Source organism: Dermacentor albipictus, chromosome 3 (assembly GCF_038994185.2).
Source record: "Dermacentor albipictus isolate Rhodes 1998 colony chromosome 3, USDA_Dalb.pri_finalv2, whole genome shotgun sequence".
Classification (NCBI taxonomy): domain Eukaryota; kingdom Metazoa; phylum Arthropoda; class Arachnida; order Ixodida; family Ixodidae; genus Dermacentor; species Dermacentor albipictus.
In genome coordinates this window covers 40,055,164-40,079,520 of record NC_091823.1, presented here as the reverse complement: position 1 = coordinate 40,079,520, position 24,357 = coordinate 40,055,164, and the positions used below count along the sequence as shown (strand labels likewise).

At 46.4% G+C, this 24,357-nt stretch overlaps 1 protein-coding gene across 6 annotated transcripts in view; it reads right to left on the bottom strand.

The window, feature by feature from the left end:
• LOC135902578 (sodium-dependent dopamine transporter-like) overlaps positions 1-24,357 on the bottom strand; it is a 131,059-nt gene that overhangs the window by 47,143 nt on the left and 59,559 nt on the right. The window contains exon 1 of one of the 6 annotated variants that reach the window (XM_065432755.2): positions 18,729-19,258. The exons of the other annotated variants lie outside the window; for them this stretch is intronic. Within the exon in view, the coding sequence (XP_065288827.2) occupies positions 18,729-18,788 (60 nt within the window). The 5' untranslated portion in view covers positions 18,789-19,258. Of the gene's footprint in view, positions 1-18,728; positions 19,259-24,357 lie in introns of those variants that run through there. 6 annotated transcript variants of the gene reach the window in all.

Below are 24,357 nucleotides of genomic sequence, written 5' to 3'. Positions count from 1 at the left end.
GAGAGCTCTCCACAAAAGATTCCGTAATGCCAGGGACGTGGTCTATGTGGACGCGGCGGAGTACGCAAATGGACAGAGTATGTCGATAGTTGCTACGAGTCTAGAGGGTGACTGCAGAGTTAGTGGGACGGTGAAAACATGGAAGGCAGAGGTGGCGGAGGAAGCTGCCTTAGCACTGGCAATAGCCTCCACGGAAGCCAACACCGTAGTAAGCGACTGCAAGACAGCAGTCAAGAACTATGCAAAAGGAAGAATCTCGCCGGAAGCACTCAGAATTTTAAACAACTTTCGTGAAGATCGCGACATTCACATTATATGGGCACCCGCACACTCCTCCCTTCCCGGGAACGAAATAGCGCACAACCTGGCTCGAGAACTAACAGGCCGAGCAGGTGACACGCAACAAATACTGGGAACGGAGAGAGACCGGATGACCAGCTTTAACGAGATCACCAAACACTATAAATTGGGAAGGGCCCATTTCCCCCCGGCACACTCCTCGTTAAATAGACGGCAAGCGACGGCATGGCGCCTCTTACAAACAGATACATATCCGAACCCGGTGGCCTACCACCGCTACTACCCGGACCTTTACACGGATAGATGTAGATTCTGAGAAGAAAGGGCGCACCTACAACACATGGTATGGGCTTGTCCTCGTACACCCATACAGAATAAAATAATTAAAACCAGAGAGCAGTGGGAGACCGCGTTGCTCAGCTGTGCACCGGAAGACCAACGCAAGGCAATCCAGCAGGCCGAAGATGCCGCCAGGGCCCAAGGGCTCGAGGCCGTCATTTAGGTAGAGGCCTAGGTCTCAAATCTGCTGTGCACAAATAAAGTTTATTCCTCCTCCTCCTCACCACTGAAGTCGAATTCCAGTCTTACGGAAAAGCTGCAACGTCGAAGACAGTTTCGTGAAAGGGATGAAGGAATGGCTCAGGTGTAATTACTGCAAGAGAAAATACAAGGGGACGCCTGTATAGCCTCGTCCTATTTGCGACAATTTCTTCGCAGAGAGAAGTTCGCTTCCAGTTTCTGGCTTATACTTCAGATTAATGACAGCATTCTCGTTCATAAACATTGCCACCTATGCAGGTGAGGGAGAAAGATAACGAGATATGAAAGACAGCAAGACTAACCAGACTAAATGACCAATTCTATAGATTACTGGTCGGTAACAGACACGTAGTACCGGACAAGAGATTCCACTCTCTCACGAACGCTTCCCCACCTGCACTTTGAAGAGTGATTGCTTGCTGGACGTTGTGGTCAAGTTTCGAGTGCGTGACATGCCGTCTGGCAGATACACCTATGCGTTCCAATAAACCACTTACACTGTATTGTGATTGCGCACAAATGTCAATGTGCTTGAAGAAGGTCAAATATTGAATAGCATATACAACACCAAAGTGTGAGTCTTAAGAGGAAGCGTTAGCTCGGGTGCTCCTATCTAATTACATGTAAAAGGAGAATTCGTTTTTCTCGACACCACCCACCAAATTTGACGAGGTTTGTTGCGTTTAAATGAAAAACTTGAAGTCTAGTGACTGTTGGTTTCAAATTTTCGAGTTAGGTTGTAAATGTTTTATTAAAGATTGTCAAAAATCGAAAATTTTCGAAAGCGAAGCTATCAAGTTCACAGCTCTGTAACTAAGCAACAAAAAATTATAATACAATTGCATCTAATAGGTACATGTAAAGCGGACAAAATTGATATGTTACACATGAATATAAGAAAATTTAGTAATATGGAAAGACAGCTTTTGCAGAATCCTTTTAACCAACGTAAGAAATTCACGTAAGCTATAAAATGACATATCAAATTTGTCCGCTTTGAATGATCTAATGTATGCCGTTTACATAACCGCGATATATTTATTCTTGATGCAGAGCTATGAATTTGTAAACTTCGTGATTCTATTTTTTTTCAGACGGTCGAATATTTGAATTTTTTTGTCAGAATTCAAGCCCTAAATCGAAATTCCGCTTCTAACGGTCACTAGAATTTAACTTTCTCTCTCAAATGCAAAAAAATTCATTAAAATAGGTCCAGAAGTTATCTCAAAAAACGTTTTTACGTTTTACATGTATTTGAATGGGCCGCGTCGGAGTTGGGCCTCAGCTAGAGCTTCCTCTTCAGGTGCGTACCTTGTGAGGACAACGCTCTCACTTGGAGGGTCGCGCCGTCGCAGCACTTTCCACCCGCAGAAACATGAAGACTTACGACCTGTGGTGGGTGGATGGATGGAGGGGTGCATGATTTACTATTTGAGAAAATGGACGGCCTGGTCAGTGTTAAACGAACACCAAAGAGGAACATTAAATCAGCTTAGACTCATCAAGTATTCTTTGAAAACTATATCTTCGCTAATTTCACGTTAGCAGATTGATTATAGGAAGAGAAAATGAAGGTTACATTTTTTTTTTCTTAAGTTCGCGTCGTAGCCCCGGTACCAGTATAGGTCAGAGCGACGTCACAGATTTTAAAGTACGTTTTCGTACTTGGGCCACGTTGGGCTAAGTAAATGTTGCCGAGAGTTGTAACATTTCATTTTTGACTTTTTTTTTAACACAATGCGGTCCATTTCTTTATCGATAAAGAATTAAGTAGGTCCTAGAAGACGCCGCAAAATGTGTGACGTCAGGGCTTGCTGGTGCGGGAATTTAAAGGCGGCAGCGCCACCCGCCTATCTTTATTGGGTCTTTTCTGGCGTACCAAGCCTCTTCTTACGGTGAGAGGAGTGTTTCTAGTATTCTCGAAGAGTAAGTTACTTATACAGGTGAAATAATTTTCTTCCTTAGTGTTTTTAGAGGTGTTACGAAATGAAGCGATGAATGAAACAACGAATGCATCATGCTTAGAACATAGGCCCTCGAAAGGGTCAGCCCCCATCTCACAAACATAAACAAAAAGACCCGAGGACACCTAAGGACTTCTTATGAGATGTGAATGCGAAAGTACTGATGTCCGGATGAACGCCGCTGAGCTATCCTTCGCGTTATGAACCCTTCGCGGGCAAGAGAGTGCGTTGATACGCTTGGACAACGCCTCGTATAGGTAGCACAAGGCCGGTGCACTTCAATCCGTGACGTCATGCTTCTTTGCCCGACTGCCATTGAATCTAATAAGGGCGTTCCCGAGTAAGCCGCGGTGCATTTGACCTCACCGCTTTCGTCACTCCGGGCTTGGCAATGGAAATTTCAATCCAGGTTACGTGATGTCGTAAAGCAGAGGGCCCAGGCCTGCTCTCCAGGAGGCGCTGGTTTGAGTGAGGGTACGTGTTGCCGTAGCAGCTACAGAATCTCGATTACAGCAGAAACTTATTGTATTGTTAGCTAAGCCCGACATATGCGGTGCTGCGGAAAATGCGTGCCGAAAGAAACTCGCTGTCACAATGGCTAACGCACGCTTTCGCCGAACCCACTCCGATCAGAAAAGATAGATAGAAAGAAAGAAAGCCGCCCTTTGAATGTTGAATATTTGTCGAAGCTTAGAGAACACCAAGCGGTCAAAATTAAACTGACACTCCTCACATTAAATATGTTTGGTTTCATCCGCGAAACACCTTCATTTGTTAATATGATCGTAGCAGTTCGAAACGACGTCCAGTTAACTAACTCCTCAGTATTAGTCAGCCTCGCCATCTCACACGTCCAAGTAATAATTTCCTTACTATAGACAAAGCAACTTGTGGATTTGGGGTTTCCTACGATGGAACGAAGGCAAGCCTGTATGACCCAGCCGTAGGCGGCATCCGCCATCAAAAAGAGCCTGGACAACCATGGCAGTAAATATCGCGTGGATACTGACCGCTAATACTTCCCCCGTTTTCTACTCCTCTACTTCAATTCGCGCTTTAGTTATTTATACACTCATTGGGTAAGGGGGAGGGACGATGCAGGAAGCAGAAACATTGTAGCGAGTAAATACGAGAGAGGCGAGTAGGCAGCCTACAGCGGCAACGTATCGTCAACCGGGAGCTATTTGTGGCGATTTGCGCTATTGTGATTTGCACCACGGCCGCGACACACTCGCCAATGCATTCCGAACAAAACCTTGATCCCGGTAAAGGGCGACGCGCAACCGAGATACGACGGCAGGTCGGGAGCTCACAGGCGACACCGAAGAGATACGTTTGACAGGCAAATATTTGCAAAGATAGCAAACGCACGTAGCGATGGCTTAGTTAAAGAAAGAAAAGAAACTGTAGCTGAACCCACATATTTCTCAGAACACAACCGTGAACGGAGGCAAGGACTCCAAGTTATCCTCCGGCAAGCGTGCTAATTTTTTTTCGCTTTACTAAGTCTGTGTGTGGGTAATGGGAAGCGAGCGGGGGCTAGGGGGGGGGGAGGTTAATACATGTTCGAGGGTCAACGTCAGTGGATATAAATTTGCATGTATAAAGCGTGACGCATATAACGAAACGCGTACCCGCTTGCAAGGAAAAGCGCAAATAATATACTGACGAAAAAAACATATATGCGTGCGTTAAGTATTCCTTGCAAATGTCGTACGAACAAGGCCGAATCCCTGCCACTCTGAAATATCCGCTCTAGCAAACATCGGGGTCCCGCAGGCGTGCCTGCATGTAATCCAGACATTTAATTATGCATCAATAGGGATCAGCCTTCGTATCACTGACGTTACCATCTCGTCCTCAGTCAACTGCAGAATTTTATTCTATTCTTTATATACAGCCAAACTGTTAAAGGGACTTCCACAACCGTTTTGGTGGGTAGATGACGTGCAACAGAGTGAACGGTATCAAATGTCAAACGGAACATAGCAAGCAACGCAGCATGGGTTGGAGTCGTGGGTTCTTTCTTTTTGAAACATAATTATCAATGTTTATCAAATAAAGGCTACCTTGCGTATACCTCGCTGGAATAGACAACGTTTTTGCGCGTTTATTTTTCTTTTTAGCCAGCAATCCGCAATTCTTGTTTTATCACGTCGCGTTTTACCGGCTCCGCGGTTGAAGGCCAACTAGGAACTTGAGAATTTAGAAACTAGGAAAGCTGACGGCATGGTCCAGCGGCACTCTCAGCACCGTTACATGTGCTTCTGTTAACCTACAGTTGAAGCTCGAGTTAACGAAGTGATGACCACACTCGAATTATTTCGTTAAATCGGGAAGTTCGGAAAATGGAGTAAGGAATTTTTCGGTCATTCGAAATATAAAGTTGCAACGTAGCTAGCGACACCCAAAAGGTACACCGCGGCATTATATTTGCTGCTAACCTACGCCTGCACGTGTAGAAACTACACAAAGGCGGCGCAACTACCGCCGCCCCTAGTGCCATCTGGTACGTAAGAACGCTAGCGACTGCTGAATCCGTTGTTCCATGCTTGGGTGTAGTGCGCAGCTTTGTCAAAATACAGCTAGGGCCGTGACTAGGGTGCCTAGACGTTTTAACGCGATAGCATTAGAGCGCAGGCTCGAAGAAAATCCAGTCTGCGTCAAAATTAGAAAGAAATCGCAGCTTTTCTTGCTCATTTATTTCTGGAAAGGCTTCATTAAATCGGGTTTAGTGCAAGATCGATTCGTTAATTCGGGTTAATGACAACATTGTACCTTATGGGTACTTGTCGAGGAATGGAAATTTCTTCGTTAGGTCGGGAACTTCGTAAAATCGGAATTCGTTAAATCTAGTTTTAATTGTATTTGAGCATCATTTATAACGCAATGTTTATGCTTTTTTTTACCCTGTAATATTAACCAAGTGACAAGGCATAGCTGTAGCCAACAAAAAGCGACCATGACAACAAAGCGGAGGTGACGGCGAAGGGGGGGGGGGAGGGGGGGAAGGTGGTGTTCTATGCTCACCATCATCATCAGCATCAGCCTAGTTACGCCCACTGCAGGGCAAAGGCCTCTCCCATACTTCTCCAACTACCCCGGTCATGTACTAATTGTGGCCATGTTGTCCCTGCAAACGTCTTAATGTCATCCGCCCACCTAACTTTCTGCCGCCCCCTGCTACGCTTCCCTTCCCTTGGAATCCAGTCCGTAACCCTTAGTGACCATGGGTTATCTTCCCTCCTCATTACATGTCCGGCCCATGCCCATTTCTTTTTCTTGATTCCAACTAAGATGTCGTTTACCCGCGTTTGTTGCCTCACCCAAACTGCTCTTTTCTTATCCCTTAACGTTACACCCATCATTCTTCTTTCCATAGCTCGTTGCGTCGTCCTCAATTTCAGCAGAACCCTTCTCGTAAGCCTCCAGGTTTCTGCCCCATATGTGAGTACTGGTAACACTAGAATAGCTTTAATTCGTGCACTTACACAGGGTGTCCCAATTATCATGCACCAAGACTTAAAAATATGCAAATGCTACGTAGCAGGAATGAACCAAAGTAGTGTTGTTTGCCGTCGCTTCGAGACACTTAGATTATTTATTCAATTCCACCTAATCACACAATTATTCTTAATTAGTTAATCAATTTCTCAGATATTATCATCATCATCATCATCATCATCAGCCTGGTTACGCCCACTGCAGGGCAAAGGCCTCTCCCATATTTCTCCAGCAACCCCGGTCATGTACTAATTGTGGCCACGCCGTCCCTGCAAACTTCTTAATCTCATCCGCCCGCCTAACTTTCTGCCGCCCCCTGCTACGCTTCCCTTCCCTTGGGATCCAGTCCGTAACCCTTAATGACCATCGGTTATCTTCCCTCCTCATTACATGTCCTGCCCATGCCCATTTCTTTTTCTTGGTTTCAACTAAGATGTCATTAACTCGCGTTTGTTCCCTGACCCAATCTGCTCTTTTCTTATCCCTTAACGTTACACCTATCATTCTTCTTTCCATAGCTCGTTGCGTCGCCCTCAATTTGAGTAGAACTCTTTTCGTAAGCCTCCATGTTTCTGCCCCGTAGGTGAGTACTGGTAAGACACAGCTATTATATACTTTTCTCTTGAGGGATAATGGCAACCTGCTGTTCATGATCTGAGAATGCCTGCCAAACGCACCCCAGCCCATTCTTATTCTCCTGATTATTTCCGGCTCATGATCCGGATCCGCCGTCACTACCTGCCCCAAGTAGGTGTATTCCCTTACGACTTCCAGTGCCTCGCTGCCTATTGTAAATTGCTGTTCTCTTCCGAGACTGTTAAACATTACTTTAGTTTTCTGCAGATTAATTTTTAGACCCACTCTTCTGCTTTGCCTCTCCAGGTCAGTGAGCATGCATTGCAATTGGTCCCCTGAGTTACTAAGCAAGGCAATATCATCAGCGAATCGCAAGTTACTAAGGTACTCTCCATTTACTTTTATCCCCAATTCTTCCCAATCCAGGTCTCTGAATACCTCCTGTAAGCATGCTGTGAATAGCATTGGAGAGATCGTATCTCCCTGCCTGACGCCTTTCTTTATTGGGATTTTGTTGCTTGTTTTATGGAGGACTACGGTGGCTGTGGAACCACTATAGATATCTTTCAGTATTTTTACATACGGCTCGTCTACACCCTGATTCCGTAATGCCGCCATCACTGCTGAGGTTTCGACAGAATCAAACGCTTTCTCGTAATCAATGAAAGCTATATATAAGGGTTGGTTATATTCCGCACATTTCTCTATCACCTGATTGATAGTGTGAATATGATCTATTGTTGAGTAGCCTTTACGGAATCCTGCCTGGTCCTTTGCTTGACAGAAGTCTAAGGTGTTCCTGATTCTATTTGCGATTACCTTAGTAAATAGTTTGTAGGCAACGGACAGTAAGCTGATCGGTCTATAATTTTTCAAGTCTTTGACGTCTCCTTTCTTATGAATTAGGATTATGTTAGCGTTCTTCCAAGACTCCGGTACGCTCGAGGTTATGAGGCATTGTGTATACAGGGTGGCCAGTTTCTCTAGAACAATCTGTCCACCATCCTTCAACAAATCTGCTGTTACCTGATCCTCCCCAGCTGCCTTCCCCCTTTGCATATCTCCCAAGGCTTTCTTTACTTCTTCCGGCGTTACCGTTGGGATTTCGAATTCCTCTAGACTGTTTTCCCTTCCATTATCGTCGTGGGTGCCACTGGTACTGTATAAATCTCTATAGAACTCCTCAGCCACTTGAACTATCTCATCCATATTAGTAATGATATTGCCGGCTTTGTCTCTTAACGCATACATCTGATTCTTGCCGATTCCTAGTTTCTTCTTCACTGTTTTTAGGCTTCCTCCGTTCCTGAGAGCATGTTCAATTCTATCCATATTATACTTCCTTATGTCAGCTGTCTTACGCTTGTTGATTAACTTCGAAAGTTCTGCCAGTTCTATTCTAGCTGTAGGGTTAGAGGCTTTCATGCATTGGCGTTTCTTGATCAGATCTTTCGTCTCCTGCGATAGTTTGCTGGTATCCTGCCTAATGGAGTTACCAACGACTTCCATTGCACACTCCTTAATGATGCCCACAAGATTGTCGTTCATTGTTTCAACACTAAGGTCCTCTTCCTGAGTTAAAGCTGAATACCTGTTCTGTAGCTTGATCTGGAATTCTTCTATTTTCCCTCTTACCGCTAACTCATTAATCGGCTTCTTATGTACTAGTTTCTTCCGTTCCCTCCTCAGGTCTAGGCTAATTCGAGTTCTTACCATCCTGTGGTCACTGCAGCGCACTTTGCCGAGCACGTCCACATCTTGTATGATGCCAGGGTTAGCGCAGAGTATGAAGTCTATTTCATTTCTAGTCTCGCCGTTCGGGCTCCTCCACGTCCACTTTCGGCTATCCCGCTTGCGGAAGAAGGTATTCATTATCCTCATATTATTCTGTTCCGCAAACTCTACTAATAACTCTCCCCTGCTATTCCTAGCGCCTATGCCATATTCCCCCACTGCCTCGTCTCCAGCCTGCTTCTTGCCTACCTTGGCATTAAAGTCGCCCATTAGTATAGTGTATTTAGTTTTCACTCTACCCATCGCCGATTCCACGTCTTCATAGAAGCTTTCGACTTCCTGGTCATCATGACTGGATGTAGGGGCGTAGACTTGTACAATCTTCATTTTGTACTTCTTATTAAGTTTCACAACTCTTATTAAGTTTCACAACCTCTTATTAAGTTTCATGCAGCTTTGTGTTGCTCAATACGGGCTACATATAAATGTTATTTTCCCGAACGCGAAAGAAAGCCGCAAGTACACGCGAAGTGCCTCGAGCGGCCAGTCGCGCGGCAGTTTTGCATGTGTACGCGGGCTGCTTTCACGCTCGGAAAAACACTTTTATGTGGCACGTATTGAGCAACACAAAGCTGTGTCGGGACTTTCTCATGTTTCTCTACAATTTTCTCACCGACACTTTTCGTCTAATTATAATATTTGAGAAGTTGATCAACTAATTAGGACTAACTGTGTAATTAGGCGGAATGCAATATATAATCTGAGCGTCTACAAGCGACGCCAAACAATATACCTTGGCTCTGTCCAGCTACGTATTATTTGCATATCTTTAAATCTTGGTGCATGATAGTTCGGACACCGAGTATAAGTGTGCCCATTGAAGGGCGCCGGACCGTCGAAATTAATCAGAGCCCTCCACTACAGCCCCTTTCACGCAGTGCAGGCTTATCGTTGGGACGTTCAACCGCCAAACTTGATCTCTCTGAAGGAAGGGACATTAAATAACAAATAAAGCAGCATCTGCTCGAACGCGGCTATGGCGGCATTTCCTCGAACTCGTTGCATCCCGCAACGCTTACGCTGTGGACTATAAGTCACTGCGCAGAAACCAGCCGGATGACGCACCTCTACAGTTTGCGCTGTTTCGGAACTCAACGCGAATGCTAAGCGTACTCGATGGCGCAGCCGGGGCTCTTTGTTTCTGCGACTCGCATGTATACAGAAGAAACCGCGGCGGATGTTTTATTCATGAGCGACCCGTGTTCTTAATCCCACGGACGCTTTCAGAATCGCGCAGCTTCTTCGGGGGGTGCGGTCACAGCCCCCAAATATGCGAGAGCAAACAAGGACGGCACTGACCTCAAGAAAGGGGTGCACGTTTTTCTTTCGGTATATTTTTCCGTTCTTTTTGGGCATGGCAGACCCACACAGACACACACATGCACACACGCACGCGCGCACGCAAAACGCAATCTGTGAGCAAGCTTAAAAAGGACGAATGGCTTACTCCTCGAAATCAGGTTCTGCGCACGCCTACTTGTCACTTCGGTCTGAAAACCATGAATGCTAACGAAACAAGCAGAAACTCTGACAGTCACCAACTATACACCCGCAACTTGTTTAACCTTATCTCGAACGTCCTCTTTTACAGTCTTGTTGGTGTGTGTGTTTAGCGTCGCTGTAAACATCGTAAACAAAAATATACAAACTGCTAACCATAAGGCGCAGGATAAGAATTGGGGCCGGAGGACGCGCAGTTATAACATTATCCGCTGCTCGCACAACTTTTCGGCGGGCGTTTTCTTTCTCACTTTGTGCGTGTGTGTAGTTTCTTTTCTTCTCTCTTCGCCAAACTTCTTGTTCCCGTGGCATACGGAAAACCAGTTTGCAGCAGCAGTGCCGTTTTTCTTACGTCGTTTGCTCGAGCTGCCCGGATAGTCAGCGGGTGGGTTATATAGACGGGCAGCCTTGAGCAATGGCGGCGGTCGTCCGTGAAAAGCGCCGATTCAGACGCGGCGCTGCCTTCCCACACGTAGGGTCAATGCATCACTTTCCGACGGTTTTCTCTCCTGATCATTTATTGTTGGACCGAGCTATAGCTGCACTGAGAAGGCGCCGTGAGTGGCGGGCGGGCTGCTGCAGCTCCCACTCCACGTGACGCGCCTGCCACCTCCGCCGTCTCCTTAGTTTTGTGACAACAAAGGACATTTGTCAGCAGAGATGAGCGCCTTGAGGTAAACACGATTGGAAGATGACTATAGCTACCTCTTTTCGCTTATGAGCGGTGAGTTCAGCGCACGCTCCTTATTTCGTCACGTGATTGTCGTCTGAAGTGCCTGTACTATGTCTCTCTTTTGTCCTCGTTCATAGCGTGCGCTTGTGTAGATTCGCAAGCATGATTTCACCATAACCCAGAAACACCTTCTAAAAAGAATTCGTACACAAGAACATTTGTTTCATCTTAAACAAAACCACTGCAAAGAAGTCGTAGACGAACAAAGATACGACAAACACGGGCGCTGTCTCGTGTGTTTGTCTCACGAGACACGGGCACTGTCAACAAACACAGACACTGTCAGGGCACTGTCAGCTGCGACAGCGGCTGGGTTTGTAATATTTTTGCTCGACTACATCTTTTTCGCGCTGGTTTTTCGTTAAGATGGAAGCACACCAACTCGCCCAGCTTTCAGTTTTGATGAACACATGTTTGTTACGTTCTGACCTGTGTGATAAAGTCACTTTTTAGAAACCGCGCGTACACTGATATAACCCTCTAAAATATGCGTTAGCAATTAACCACATGTGAACATTCCAGCAACTCTGTGATCCGAGAAGGAACTTTAAAGCTGTTTCAGCTGTATTAGACGAGCTGAAGCCATTAATTATTTCAGGTGTGGCCATAACTCCATTGTCGAAGGCTTAAGGTATTCGATTTTTTTTTTCTTTTTTGGGCACTGTCGCTTAAGGCCGTCGATGGCACGTAAAACTATTATTCCCTTTGAGGCGACAGTATGAGAACCGTCAAATCACATTACTGCAAGCAGCCACGCAATAAGAAGGAGATTAAGTTTCAGATTACCTCTTGCCTAAGAATCCGCAACAAGAAGTTGGTGTTCAATTATTGGCCAACTGTTCCCTCCTGTCAATTAGGTTTACTCTTAATGTGCGTCGCATAGCCGGCTTATCAGTGGCTTACATTCTCAGGTTCGCGTCATTTAATAAAATACTACTATCCTTCTCTTTGCACACAAAAGACTTTCATTGCTTTTCTGCAACCGCGACACATAGCAACAAGTATTGCTCTCGATATAAATCCACGGGCATGGACAACATCGAAATGTCGATTGCTGCACTGCCATTCACAGATTATACATTTACTGCTACTCTCTATATATAAGCTAATATATAAGCTAAACGAATGGACGTCAGAGAGATGGAAGTAAAATAATAGATGAACTGAAGCGAGGTTAACCTGTTGCCAGTCGAGTAGCCGATGCGTAGAAAAATAAGATATGAAAGAAATCTGTCAGAAAGAGCAAAGGGAAATGCGCACGAGAGTCGTCATAATCGGCATGATCACCTCCACCCACTTATTACTCCGCGGTCTGCGTGTACGTGCAGCTGGCAACCACGCCTGATACGCGGAGGGCATGACGAACAACGTGCCATCTCTATAAAAGAAAATACCGGAACCATTCACGCCCAGCCCGCTTAGCAAGTCACGACAACTACATTGTCCTAAGAGCGCTGAGCGAGTCTGTAGGAGACGATGCGCAAGTGCCCATTACAATACCAGCCGCTGGGAAACTCTTTCAGCCTTGGTGTCCAGCGTGTGCAACCGCCCGTGGTTCCGTCACCGGCCGTCCGAACATAGCAACCACTAAGGTCGTGACTGTCTCTGCGGGTTTACGAGTATGCCTGGAAGAAACAGGGCCCGTATTCACAAAGAAAACATTCTTGCGCTACAACTGTTCTTCGCAACACCTGTCAGCCCGTCGTGACCTTGGACACATTACCGTTGGGAGAGCGGTCGTCAAAAAAAATAAAACAAAATGAAGAACAGTGTTTTATTGCACATGTGGTGTACGCGGCCTTCATTTACTTAATGCGGCTGTGTATGAGTTGCTTCTCCTGTTTGTGTTTTGTTCTCGTCTAGTTCACATTTAGGTTTCCTTTTAAACCATAGTTTTTCTTGCGTATCCTTCAAAATTTCCCGCTGCTCTCTTGCCGACTAGCTCTTGCCGAATACGTGGGTCATACTGAAAGTGTTGTCGTCATCACGCTATTGTCGACGCGCCGTCGTCATTCCTGTTGGCTCCTGCATGGCTACTGTTTTTGACGATTGGCCAGAATCGGGCATAGTGCAAACACGGGGCCTCTATTTTGGGCACGAAATTTTTTTTCGATTAGAAACATGTAACTAAGATGTTCTTATTTATTCTAATCTTCTAATTTTTTTGACAACTTATGAAGGCGACAAACAAGGCTGTTAAGATGGGTCCCTTCTCTTTTATCCATTTTAACATTAACAAGTTGCGCTAGTACGAAAAGTCGATGAGTCAGCGTGGTCATGAACTTTAGTTTGTTCGCGCGATTCACTTTCTACGAACACAAAGTTAGACACGCCAAGCACATTTTTAACAAACAGGAGAGAAAAAAGACAGAAACAAAAATACGTCTTGCCCAACAATCCGTGAAAACTCGTGTGACTTACAGGCGCGCGCAAATGCCATAGTGAGCGCTATGAACCGGTCTGTAATCACGCGTCCGCTACGGCTTACTGGAGAGCCCAATTGGTGACAACAAAACGGGCGACCTTGCTGGCAGTCACGGAATGGGAATTCAAGGACTCCGCCGAAGCGCGCAGTTCAGTTTCGTGTAACCCTGAAGACAATTCAGCCTACCGCAAAATAGAATTCATTCCGACGCCGTTAAGGGCGCGACAGGTTTGACCCTTATGCTTCGCGATAGCAGAGACTAACGATCTCCTCTTTCAGCCGCGCTTACGCAACACGATGCGGGTTTCGTAAGCAGCCAAGCGACACCCCATTAAATTCATTGGCCCGCATTGTCTTGGCTCTGGTGAGCTGTCGTGAGACGTCTCTATAGCCTTCACATAGGAGAAACGCAGCGCACGTACAAGTTGACTCGGTGTTCTGCGGCCTACGATCGTTATTTTTAATACAGGATTTTTAGGCGATGTTGGCGGCTAGAAGCGGAGCCGGTTGCTCCTTTACGCGTAGAATTGCATATGACAGATGCAATAACAAGGCGGCGGTGAACAAGAAAATCCTCACATAAATGAATGGATCACTCGAGATATGCCCAACGTTAGTTCAATACGTAAATCTACTAAAGCCTATTCCACCTGGCTTCGTGTTTTCTCCAGTGACCTGTCTCGAAAAGGTTTGTTAGAAGACTTCACCTTTCAATTCGTTTTATGTACAAAGATTACACTCGCCGGCATAATTGGTTCAGCGTTTTATTGCTCTGCACTAATTTCTTGAGGCTTACATAACAAAAACACTATGTACTGGTGCGAGCTGTTATACATTGGATACTGCTTTCTTAGCGGACATTTACAATTTGTTTTTACGCCGTAAATTGAACGGCGGAGTCGGACTCCCACAGCGTGTCAGGGAAGCCTACTTAACGCGGATAGTATGTGGCAGCGCTCACGGAAACCTCAGAAATTTTGCTCACGTAGCAGCCATTTGTGTGAAAAACGACGCCACATAATCAGTATCAAGCAACCGAGGTCGCCCGCAAGGGAAAAAGCAAGAAGAGGATGTAGAAAAAAAAAGAAAAAAAAGAAATATGTTTGCAGATCCCACGCACCCTGGGAATCGGTTTAAGCGATGCTTTCATTTGGTGTTTGCGAATAACGCTGTTCTTGTTTAACGACTATTCGCAAGTGTAGAAGCGCGAGACCGAGCTGGACACATCTTCAGCGGAAAACGCCTAGCGAACCCCACTCATGACAACGAAGGAATGGCGACGAAGATATGACAACGACGGTGTGGCGATGACAGCACGATGACAATGGGATGACGACGACCGTGACGTCACGATGGCACCATGACGCCAATCGGATGACGAAGCTAGAATTACGATGACAATATAACGACGACGATATGTCCAAGAATGTGTCTTGGGAAAGAGGAGGACAGAATGCACAACTACTTAATTGACGAGAATGGTCAAACGATAATTTAAGCAAGAAGGAATACACAACAAGACGAATCTAAAGGGACCATTTGCATATATAGTGGTTTAAAATAAAGTTTATGGATGCAAAATATAAATAAGAAAAGAAATCCCAGGCAGACTTCAACGATTAATCAGCACTGCGACGGCAGCAAGCTCTCGAAGCGGGCGCCACCATCGATTTCAAGAACACATTTGCGATGCGCACAACGTGGTCTTCATCCGCTACTGTATTACGTGTCGTGGCCTCCGAAATGCACGCGCGCGCATCAATCGCGCTTCTCAGAGTCAGCGTGGCACTCGCACAGTTTATCCCGCACAGATTACCAAGCGCTAAAGCTGCCCAACAGTGCGGTGGTCAGCGCGTCCAGCTTCCATTACCGGAGAGACACGAGTTTTTGTTCCAGTAACAGTGGCTCGTCGCGGAAAAATCTTTGGTTTTCTGCGCCTTATGGCAAGGCTGAAGATGAATGTGAGGAGTTTACCTGACAGCGACGACACGACACTTGACGACGACGGTCAGCGTAATGAAAAGAACGGAAGGACACAGTAAACATCTAGGTTTACTGTGTCCTTTGAGCATAACTATATATTGCCGCAGTAAACTGTACTGCTTATATATTTTGTGTAAGCTATCTCAGCTTCTAGAAGCAGTTTCTAGTTAGACACAAGTGACCTTCTACAAAGAACGAACGCGGCGTTTGAAACGTACCTTGGCCCACATTCACAGAAGTTCACAAGTAACGCTATAAACTGTTCGTAAGAGCAGCTGCTAGCCAATCATGACGTTGTACAGCACACCATTAGCGAAGGTGGCCAGCCAATAGCAAAGAGCCCTTACAAACGGAAAGCTTCGGGAGTTGGGTCTGTTGTTAGCGAACATTGAATGATTCAATCACACGGGGTAAGTTAGACATGCTCGTACATAGGAAGCGGATTTCCCCCTAGTCGAAGCGAGGGAGATAACGCATGCCTGTAATGCGAACTGATTTCCCCAGCAGCAGTGACGCAAGTACACGATCAACTCTGCCACATCAAGGTTACTGCAGAAAAAATACGCGTGAAAACTGCCCGTGGCAACCTGCCATACGTCTGTCATTTGTTCTTGTAGCGAGTCGGTCGGACTTACGGCTCAAGGCTTTCTTGTTTGAGAACAGACAATACGTGGCCAACCAGTTAGCCTTAATATAAGCGAATTGAGGCTTGATCCGTCTATAGAGCCTCTCGTAAAATTGTCTAGTCACTTGACTCGGGTTTTTCTGATTCGCTCCTCTTCGGTTTACGATATGGTAATCAGCACCGTAGTGAAAAAAAGCAGTTGACGCGCTACAGCAGTTGGTAAGAACATGCTCTGGCGAGTCGTTATAGTGAACACATTGGCGAAGGCTGGCAGAGCAAATGACAAGCGTAATTTGATCAACGTCAGCATGGGAGGCAAACAAAGCGCTGACATCAACAGAATTTTGTGTCAAGAAGCACCTCCTCAAAAAGCCCGCTGTTAACACACAATCATCAAATTGTCGGGTGTGTGCTCCTGCCTTTTTTGGGAATTCCTTGTTTGCTTAAATATACGGATGTAACGTTAATACTCAACGCGCCTTATTAGAACTAGAAAGTTCACATTGCCGAAAAATTCACATTCAACTTGCCGAAAAACCTCACATCCAAATTGCGATGTGTTTCTTCACGAACGATATACGATCGCTTATCGCCGGCTTAGGGGCATAAATTCGCTTATCATTTTGTTCGCACAATCTTCGTGACATTGGCTGTCCACTAATATATGTTGTCGACTATTTCGAATGACCGAAGTATCTCCTTACGAGCAGCTCTTGCGTACGAATTGCCCATAGAGTATGGAGAATAAGGTGCGTTTTACAGCGGAGCTGTTATACGATAGGTTCTGGCGGTTCGTGTGCGGAGGCAAAAGAGATGGCGGCCACGCCAGAGCTAAAAGGGCTAAAGCAAAAGCGCATCGCCGGGCATACCTCAGCTCCCTTTAATCGCGAGAACTGTCTAAACGTATTGCGATAAAAAATATCGTAATAAAAAAGTAAAACCGGAACACACGCTGTTCAGTGTGGATTGCGACTTCACGTCACGGGCTCTGTAGGCAAACCGCGTAACTTTATCTCAGTTCCCTTCCACCCGTACAATGGGCAGGCCGCGTGCGGAGAGGACTGCGTAAGAACAGCGCACCTGCCAAGAACAGCGTTGTGAACAGAAGAGGGAATGTAATAATACGTAATATAATACGTAATAAAATACGTAATACGGATGAAGATAGTGCCGCAAGCGCGAAGCATATGTGCAGTTTTGGTTGGATCACCCCTACCGATTTCACTTCCATCGTAATTGTAGGTGATTTCAAATAGACGTGTCTCGGTCAGACGGGAAGTGGTCCGTGGCATTTCTCTTGAAAAGGTTCGGCATTCAACGTTACACAAACATCAGTGTGCTCACGATGTGCCATCGGTCGCGCATAGACCTCATGTTGGCCAAGAACATTTCCAGTTTCTCCACAGAGCCACTGGACGTATATCACAGCGATAGTCACCTTCGTGACCAAACATTAAACCGAAGGAAATCAAACAAAAGAAGGTCAAAAATAAAGAAAAAGCATCGAGTGCGCAATTTAATAAACCAACAGAAAAATCGTGAAAAAACGAAATTCATTGTGGTGTGCCTTTTATTTTCAATCAACATATTTATCACCATATATACAGCTCCGTTTGTAATCCACTTTCACAGAGCGGAATGCCTTTTTTTTTCTATGCTATAAAATAGGGTTTAGAGTTTACCGCTGCCTTGCCTTCACTCAAATTGGATTGGATTTTCTTGGTCCGCATCGGTCAACACAAAATTTAGCATCATTGTTCGGCTAGTCCGTCATCACATTCAGTTGGTGATAGGCGACAAAACCGGCTCGTGTGGCAGAGAACCGGCTTGGTTCTACGATGAAGTGCTGGAGATACGACGGTGTTCGTTTTTCTTTTAATCTGTTTTCGGACAACTCAGTGAAAGAAACGATGACAAGTGGCTTGTTGAACGTTACAGATAAACTAATGCAGTCTTGTAGCGATAACTGAGTGACGCACAAACAATCTTGTTTTAAGGCTGTGCGAATAAAAACGCAGGTCAGCGTATATCTCGGCTTCATGTACGATTTTTTACGTTAATACTTTAGAGCGGCCTGAACTTGCCGATCCATTCATTTAAAAACGTAATTCAACTGTGAAACCGGCATACGAAGCCAACAGACCTTACAAACATTGCTTAGCGCAAGGATCCGTCGTCATCAGTGGTGGCCACCTCTATTCAAACATATTTTTGTTTTTACCTTGATATGTTTAACAAGTTCAGCCATTGTTCGAAACGTACACTTGGATGTACTCTACAAAGTGAATCTTTAATTACAACCAAGGTTACATTTAAATGAGTTCGCTTAGTTAGCTCGTTTTCTTTTTCAGTGCTATCTTTCTTAATTTTTTAATCCCTCTCTCTCTCACACACCTATCGCATCCCCTTGCGCCTCCCCCAGTACAGGGTAGCCAACCGGAGACAATCTCTGGTTAACCTCCCTGTCTTTCCTTTGCTTTTCTCTCTCTCTCTCTCTTCAGAGAGGCCGCGCCAACATCACTGGGGGTAGTTATGATGAAGCCAAAGGTGGATTCTGGCTTTTGCTGGTGCGAATTTCAGCGACCTTCCTGAGAGTATCGCAAGCACGCGTAATTCTCACCCGCCGCGCTTAAAGTACAAAGCCGCGCAGCGCGCCAAGCGCGCACAATAGTCTTGTTAAGCGCGAATCCGGACTTCCTGCTTCGAACAGCGCCGTGGAGAAGCGAAACGATAGCAGTCAGGACACAAACACACAAACAAACAATATGAATGTGCTCGACTGACCACCGTTCGTGAAGCGTCCTTCAGGAAGTAGTCCCACCTGCTCGCCGCGACAACTGCCATCGCCGGTCAACGACGAATCCACAGTTGGTCACTAACGACGCGGTTCCGGGCAGAACGGCCACGCTGACGGCTTCATCGCCGTCATCATCACAGGCATCGCAAGGAAATAAATGTTCGGTGGGCGGTGCAAGGCAGGTCTGGTCGCCGAGCTGACCACACAAAGGGGGCCCTTTGCGGCGAAGGAGGCCCAGTGATCGTCACGTCACAGTGATGGTCCTCGGCGATCACCCGACGTGCGCGTGGCGAGCTTCGCCCAGGTAGCAGTGGTCGTGCACCGCAGATGCTGCGCTCTGCATGGCATCGTTGAGAGAGCGAGCGGCGGACGGGCGGCGAGAAAGAAAAGCTGAGACGAGCGACGAACTGGGTATACACGGCGAAAGCGCGCCGCGCAGGACCGATACCGACACGCGGCCGATGCGACTGGTTTCTTCCTCGGCCGGAATTCCAGTGCGTGCGCCCGCGAGAAGCACACTGCTCGTGGAAAGGGGTTCCCATGAACAGGAAAAACAGAAGACTATAAAGAAAATACAGATAGCGAGAAAGAAAATCCCAAAGAGATAGACAGAGAAAGAGAGAGAGAGAGAGAAAGAGGGAGAGCATGTTTCTGCGCGTGCTTCTCTCGTGGTACACGTGCGTTCTCTCCATGCGAAATACACGCTCCAACAAGTAAGTATACGCCGCTCGCCGCAGGGGGGTTCGTCCCACCACAACGCAACGAACGTTCGGCGTTATACTATACGCTGCGGGCGCTGATGTCACGCTGCGGGATTCCCTCCAAATGGCCGTCGCGCGCACTACAATCGCTGCGCGCGCGCGCGCACGCACGCTATGTGAGCCTTCCGCGATTTGCGGGCGAGGCGGAGGTGGCGAGTTGGCCTTGCGGAAGTCCCAAGTGAGGAAGCCCGACAGCCCCGTTGTTTCGACGACAGGTTAAGCGGAGGGAGGTGACGGATTGCGTGATGCTCTCCCTTTTGTTTTCACCGCCTTTAGGGAGTAGACCGGTGACTGCAACGAGGCACACTTGCGGCGCCCCGTCGACGCGTATATGTGACGTTCCGCGATGGCCAAGCTGTAGTCGCATCTTAATTGCGGTCGACGGTGGTTAGAACTCAAAGCGGCAATTACATGAGACGCGCGTCAGCCATGATTACAGCGTGGAGATCGCGCAGTGTGAAACAGACGCGCCTACGTGGCGCTGACGATACGTCTCAAGATGCGTTTTGTGTAGCTGAAGCTTTGATTATTAAATGGCAAGCAGGTATTGAACGCATCTCAAACCTACTTTCTGCCGAAGCGTCCGCACGGCGCCCTCGCCGTAATCAATGCGGGAGTGCCTTCGTGTGTTTACTATTTCGTCTAACAACTACATTCTTTAAATTTTAACCAATTTGCAGTTATCTCGAAACATTTCAGTACGACGAACTCAGACAGGTCGGCCTCATTTATCTCCTCATTCATCCTTCGTTCTTATTTATTAACCTTTAGTTAAAGCTAAATTCCAAACATGTTCAGCTAGAACCGCACAGATCTTTTTTCTCTCCTATCGTCAGAATGCCGCCGTTCTGAGGCACTTAGTTGAAACAATAAGACATTAAAAATTCCTGCATTGTTTATCGCTTAATCATGACGTGCACCTTTTATGAATTTTTGAAAGCGTTCCTCTCACTGCCTTTTTCTCCTCTCGAGCGTATTCGCTATACTGTACCCTTCACGAAGTTGTCGCGTAGACGTGTTGCTCGGTTATGAGTGACTTGTGTGACAGGATGTCAACAGTCACGCATCGCTACGCTTATATAGAGGAGAGCCTCGTGATACGCGCCATTTTGTTAAGGAGCGTGGCGGAGCGCGCCCTGCATTAACTCGACGATTTGCGGACGCTGTCAAGCACAGGCGCATTAGAATACTAAATTAGAAGCCTAGACGGAATGCTTGTTACACGAGAGTTGCAATTAAGAGTCAAGGCTGTCCGCCCATTTGTCTTCATAAGGCAACGAACCCATTCGCTGTCCGCAGCAAAAGACGTCCAGGAAGCAGCGCACTTTGTTTCTGCCAAGAACGACAGCACTGGTATTTTCTTGTTGGTGTAGGACGCTTGCTCGTTAGTCCGGTGGTTACCGAACCTTTATATAGAAACGTAGAAACCACGGATGAAGTTTATTCCAAGGCTGCTTTTGTCCGCTGAACCGTGAAATAAGTTCATGAGCCGGTGTGCTTGGCAACATGACGGGTCATATTTCCAGCCAAAAATATTTAGGCAGAAAATCGCCAGATGTGAGGTGCATGGCTAGCACCATTGTATAAGTTTATTATTGCAATTATATTATTAAGCTGCCGTAGATTAACCCCAAGCGCATTTACCTTTTTGTAAGAACAGAATAGTGGGTCCCTGCTGTATACCTTGGCGAGCTCCAAAACACACCTTTCAGCGCTTTTGGTTCACCCCAACTGGACATAGGTGATCGCTTACCCAGTATTTTGCTCGTGCAATGCCTTCATTTGAGGTCGCAGTTAAGTCCACAATCAGGACAAGAAACAGGAACGAGGTAAGTGTCACGCGTTTTAATTGGCTCAGATTAATTATCTCAACGTTTGCAAGCTCAAAAAAGGGATGCACTGCGTATCGGTATTACACCCCAGTAGCCGCTTGAATGGTCGAAAAAATGCACGCAAATAAGAAGCAGCAATATCCGTGTGCTTATAATGCCACGCCGTTTATAACGAAGGGTCGAAATGGAGAGTTGAACTGGGTTATGACCCACTTGGCAGGTGACCTTGTATCTTGCGTTAACTCGACAATGGGCCCGGAACTCTCTTCCTGTGTTGTTTCCTATCAGATATGTGGCTCCTACTCACTATGGGAGATTGGCCAAGAAATGGATAGATTATTCCAATTTATAATGAATAATAAATTTTCGAGTATCGTGTGTTACTGGCTGTTCTTTATAACAAACTCCAAATGCTACAGCACAGCCGATTCATAATGAACGAAGCCACATATGCGGCATCACCCACGACAACAGAACAACTTCAAAGTACCGAGCATGTTTCGCGTGCACTTTTAACCAGAACATACCAGCGTTTGTGCACTCCGCGTGCCTTAATCGACATGCCTACTCCGCAATAAAAAAACGAGCACGGGACATCGAGCTCGCCATAACAAACGCATGAAATTATTATCACACCACTTGCAAACCCTATAGCGCACGTGTTCGTTGAAAGCTATCCATTTACGCTCGCATACAAGGAGGAAGGTTCCCGCGATGCTGTTCGCCGAATCTCTGTCGAGTAGACTGATATCGTATGTACGAAAAGGATCTGCGAAGCTGGTTTTCTTAATAACTGTTTACGGCCACGCAATGCCGGAGCGCTGCGCAGACCCTCAATCACGCCTTCGTATGCCTTTCTCTCAAGACACAATCATCTCTCTCAGAGTGTACCGGCGCACGAGCCGACGAATGCGAACTTGAAGACATAACACAGGCATTATGCCCCATACACGCAGGATGAGTAACACGATGAAGCGTTTTAAGCCTCGCATAAAGCGGGATACCGAGGATGTGGAAGGGGAACTGCCACGTTCGTAGCAAGTTTTTGAATACTTGCTCAACCAAGGTGCTCTTAAAGATTGATTGATTGATTGATTGATTGATTGATTGATTGATTGATTGATTGATTGATTGATTGATTGATTGATTGATTGATTGATTTTTGTTTAACGTTGCAAAGCAACCACTGGCTTTCGTTAACGTGTGCCTAAGCTTGAACACACGAGCGGTTTTTCAGCTCGCCCTTGTTGAAATGAGGCTGCCGCGGCTGGGAAGCGAACCCAGAACCGCGTGCTTAGCAGCGTAACGCCACTGACACTGAGCCCCCGCGGAGGGGCTTAAAACAGCGAGAAAAAGAAATTAATACGAAGGTGTCAGCTAACTTTACTCCAGTTATTCTCAAACCAACACTCGCATAAATATCCAGAGCAACACGATCACATACATCTTTCATCACACCTCATGGCCCTCAAAAGTTATTTTCCACTGAGTCGTGCAGCAGAGGAACATTTTTAACGCCTCATGTTGTCACTAGCACCGCCTTCCCTGCATACATCTCCGATACCACGATATGCGTAACGCAGGAGCACTCTACCGATTCTAATTTGACAATAACGCGAGACAGTTTTCTTCACCCTTCATCCCTAGCTTCACTGCCCCACCTGAGTTGTCAGCAGGATTGGACCAGCCACAAGGTGCGGCCGAGAAGAAGAACGGATGGCATAAGATGGAACTATGGACGCGGTTGTATTGCACTTCATGAGACTTCGCGTTCCAAAGGAGCTGTTCAGATATGACCTAGGCCGTAGAAAAAAAAAAACGGGGGCTTCAGGGTTGACAATTTCCCGACAGTACGTGAGCTATGACGACTTCTACAACAAAACTAAACGCTCTTTCGGTCATGGCTCCCGAGCGAAATGAAACAGACATTCAAGATGACTTCCAAATCCAATTGCACATCAGCACGAAACTAAATAATTGCGATTTAACTTCCGAAAGCCACTCACGGATTAATCATATGAGAGCCACCACAGCGCGAGATGCTACGGGTTTTTTCAACCAACTGGAGTAACATATTAACGTTGCACCATAACCACAACACATGAGCGCTTTTGTTCCTTTGTGTATTTGCTTGTTTGCTGCTCCATTCCGCCTCCGCGTCAGAACGCAGTTGTAGCGGTCGGTTAACCGAACCCACGACCTTGCGCTCGGCAGCAGAACGGGCCGAAGCAACTGAGAGCCCTGCGGCTGGGCGCGCGTCAAAACGCAATCAAAACCACAGTGTTCGCGCTCTCGGGAAACAATATGCATTATTATGCATTCTTTAAATCAGAGCGCAAAATGAAGGCAACACGAAGAGGTAAGGACACAGGACCGAGCGCTGTCCAACAACTGAAGTTCATAAGAAAGCACGAAAAAAAAAAAGAGGGAAGACACCATCTGCGTGTGCGCATGTCATTAAGTCACATGGAATAGATCACCACGCATTTGAGTCTCACAGCCTAATAAAAATATAGGCGCCCGGCTTTTCGCCTTACTGCATCACTGGGCAACTAATTAAAGCACTGGGACGCCGAAACACGGAGAGGGAAAGAGGGCGAGAAATGTTATGAGAGGTAAGCGCAAGACAAACATCCAGCTTCCTACCCTGCACCGGGAAAGGATAAAGGTATACAGAAATATACGACTGAAAGCCCACGCAGAAAGACATCGAAAAAAAAAAAACACAGGCACAGGCACAGGCATACACACAGAGCGCGGGAGTGTCAGAGTAGTTCGACTACGCCGATGAAAGATGGCGCAGGCTATCGGTGGAGCCTTCAACTGAACCGGAAGAAAGAATATAGCTACAGTTCATGCTGCCTCCGAGCTGGCCAAAAACGAAGGACGATGTTAGTGTGGCGTTGTGCGTGCATGTAGTCCCGAGAGAAACTCGAAGCAATAAGCGTAAATTAAATGTCGCCTCATTGGTAAGCCTCCCGCCCCCCCTAAGATCTAATTTAGGGTTCTCATTTCTGATGAAA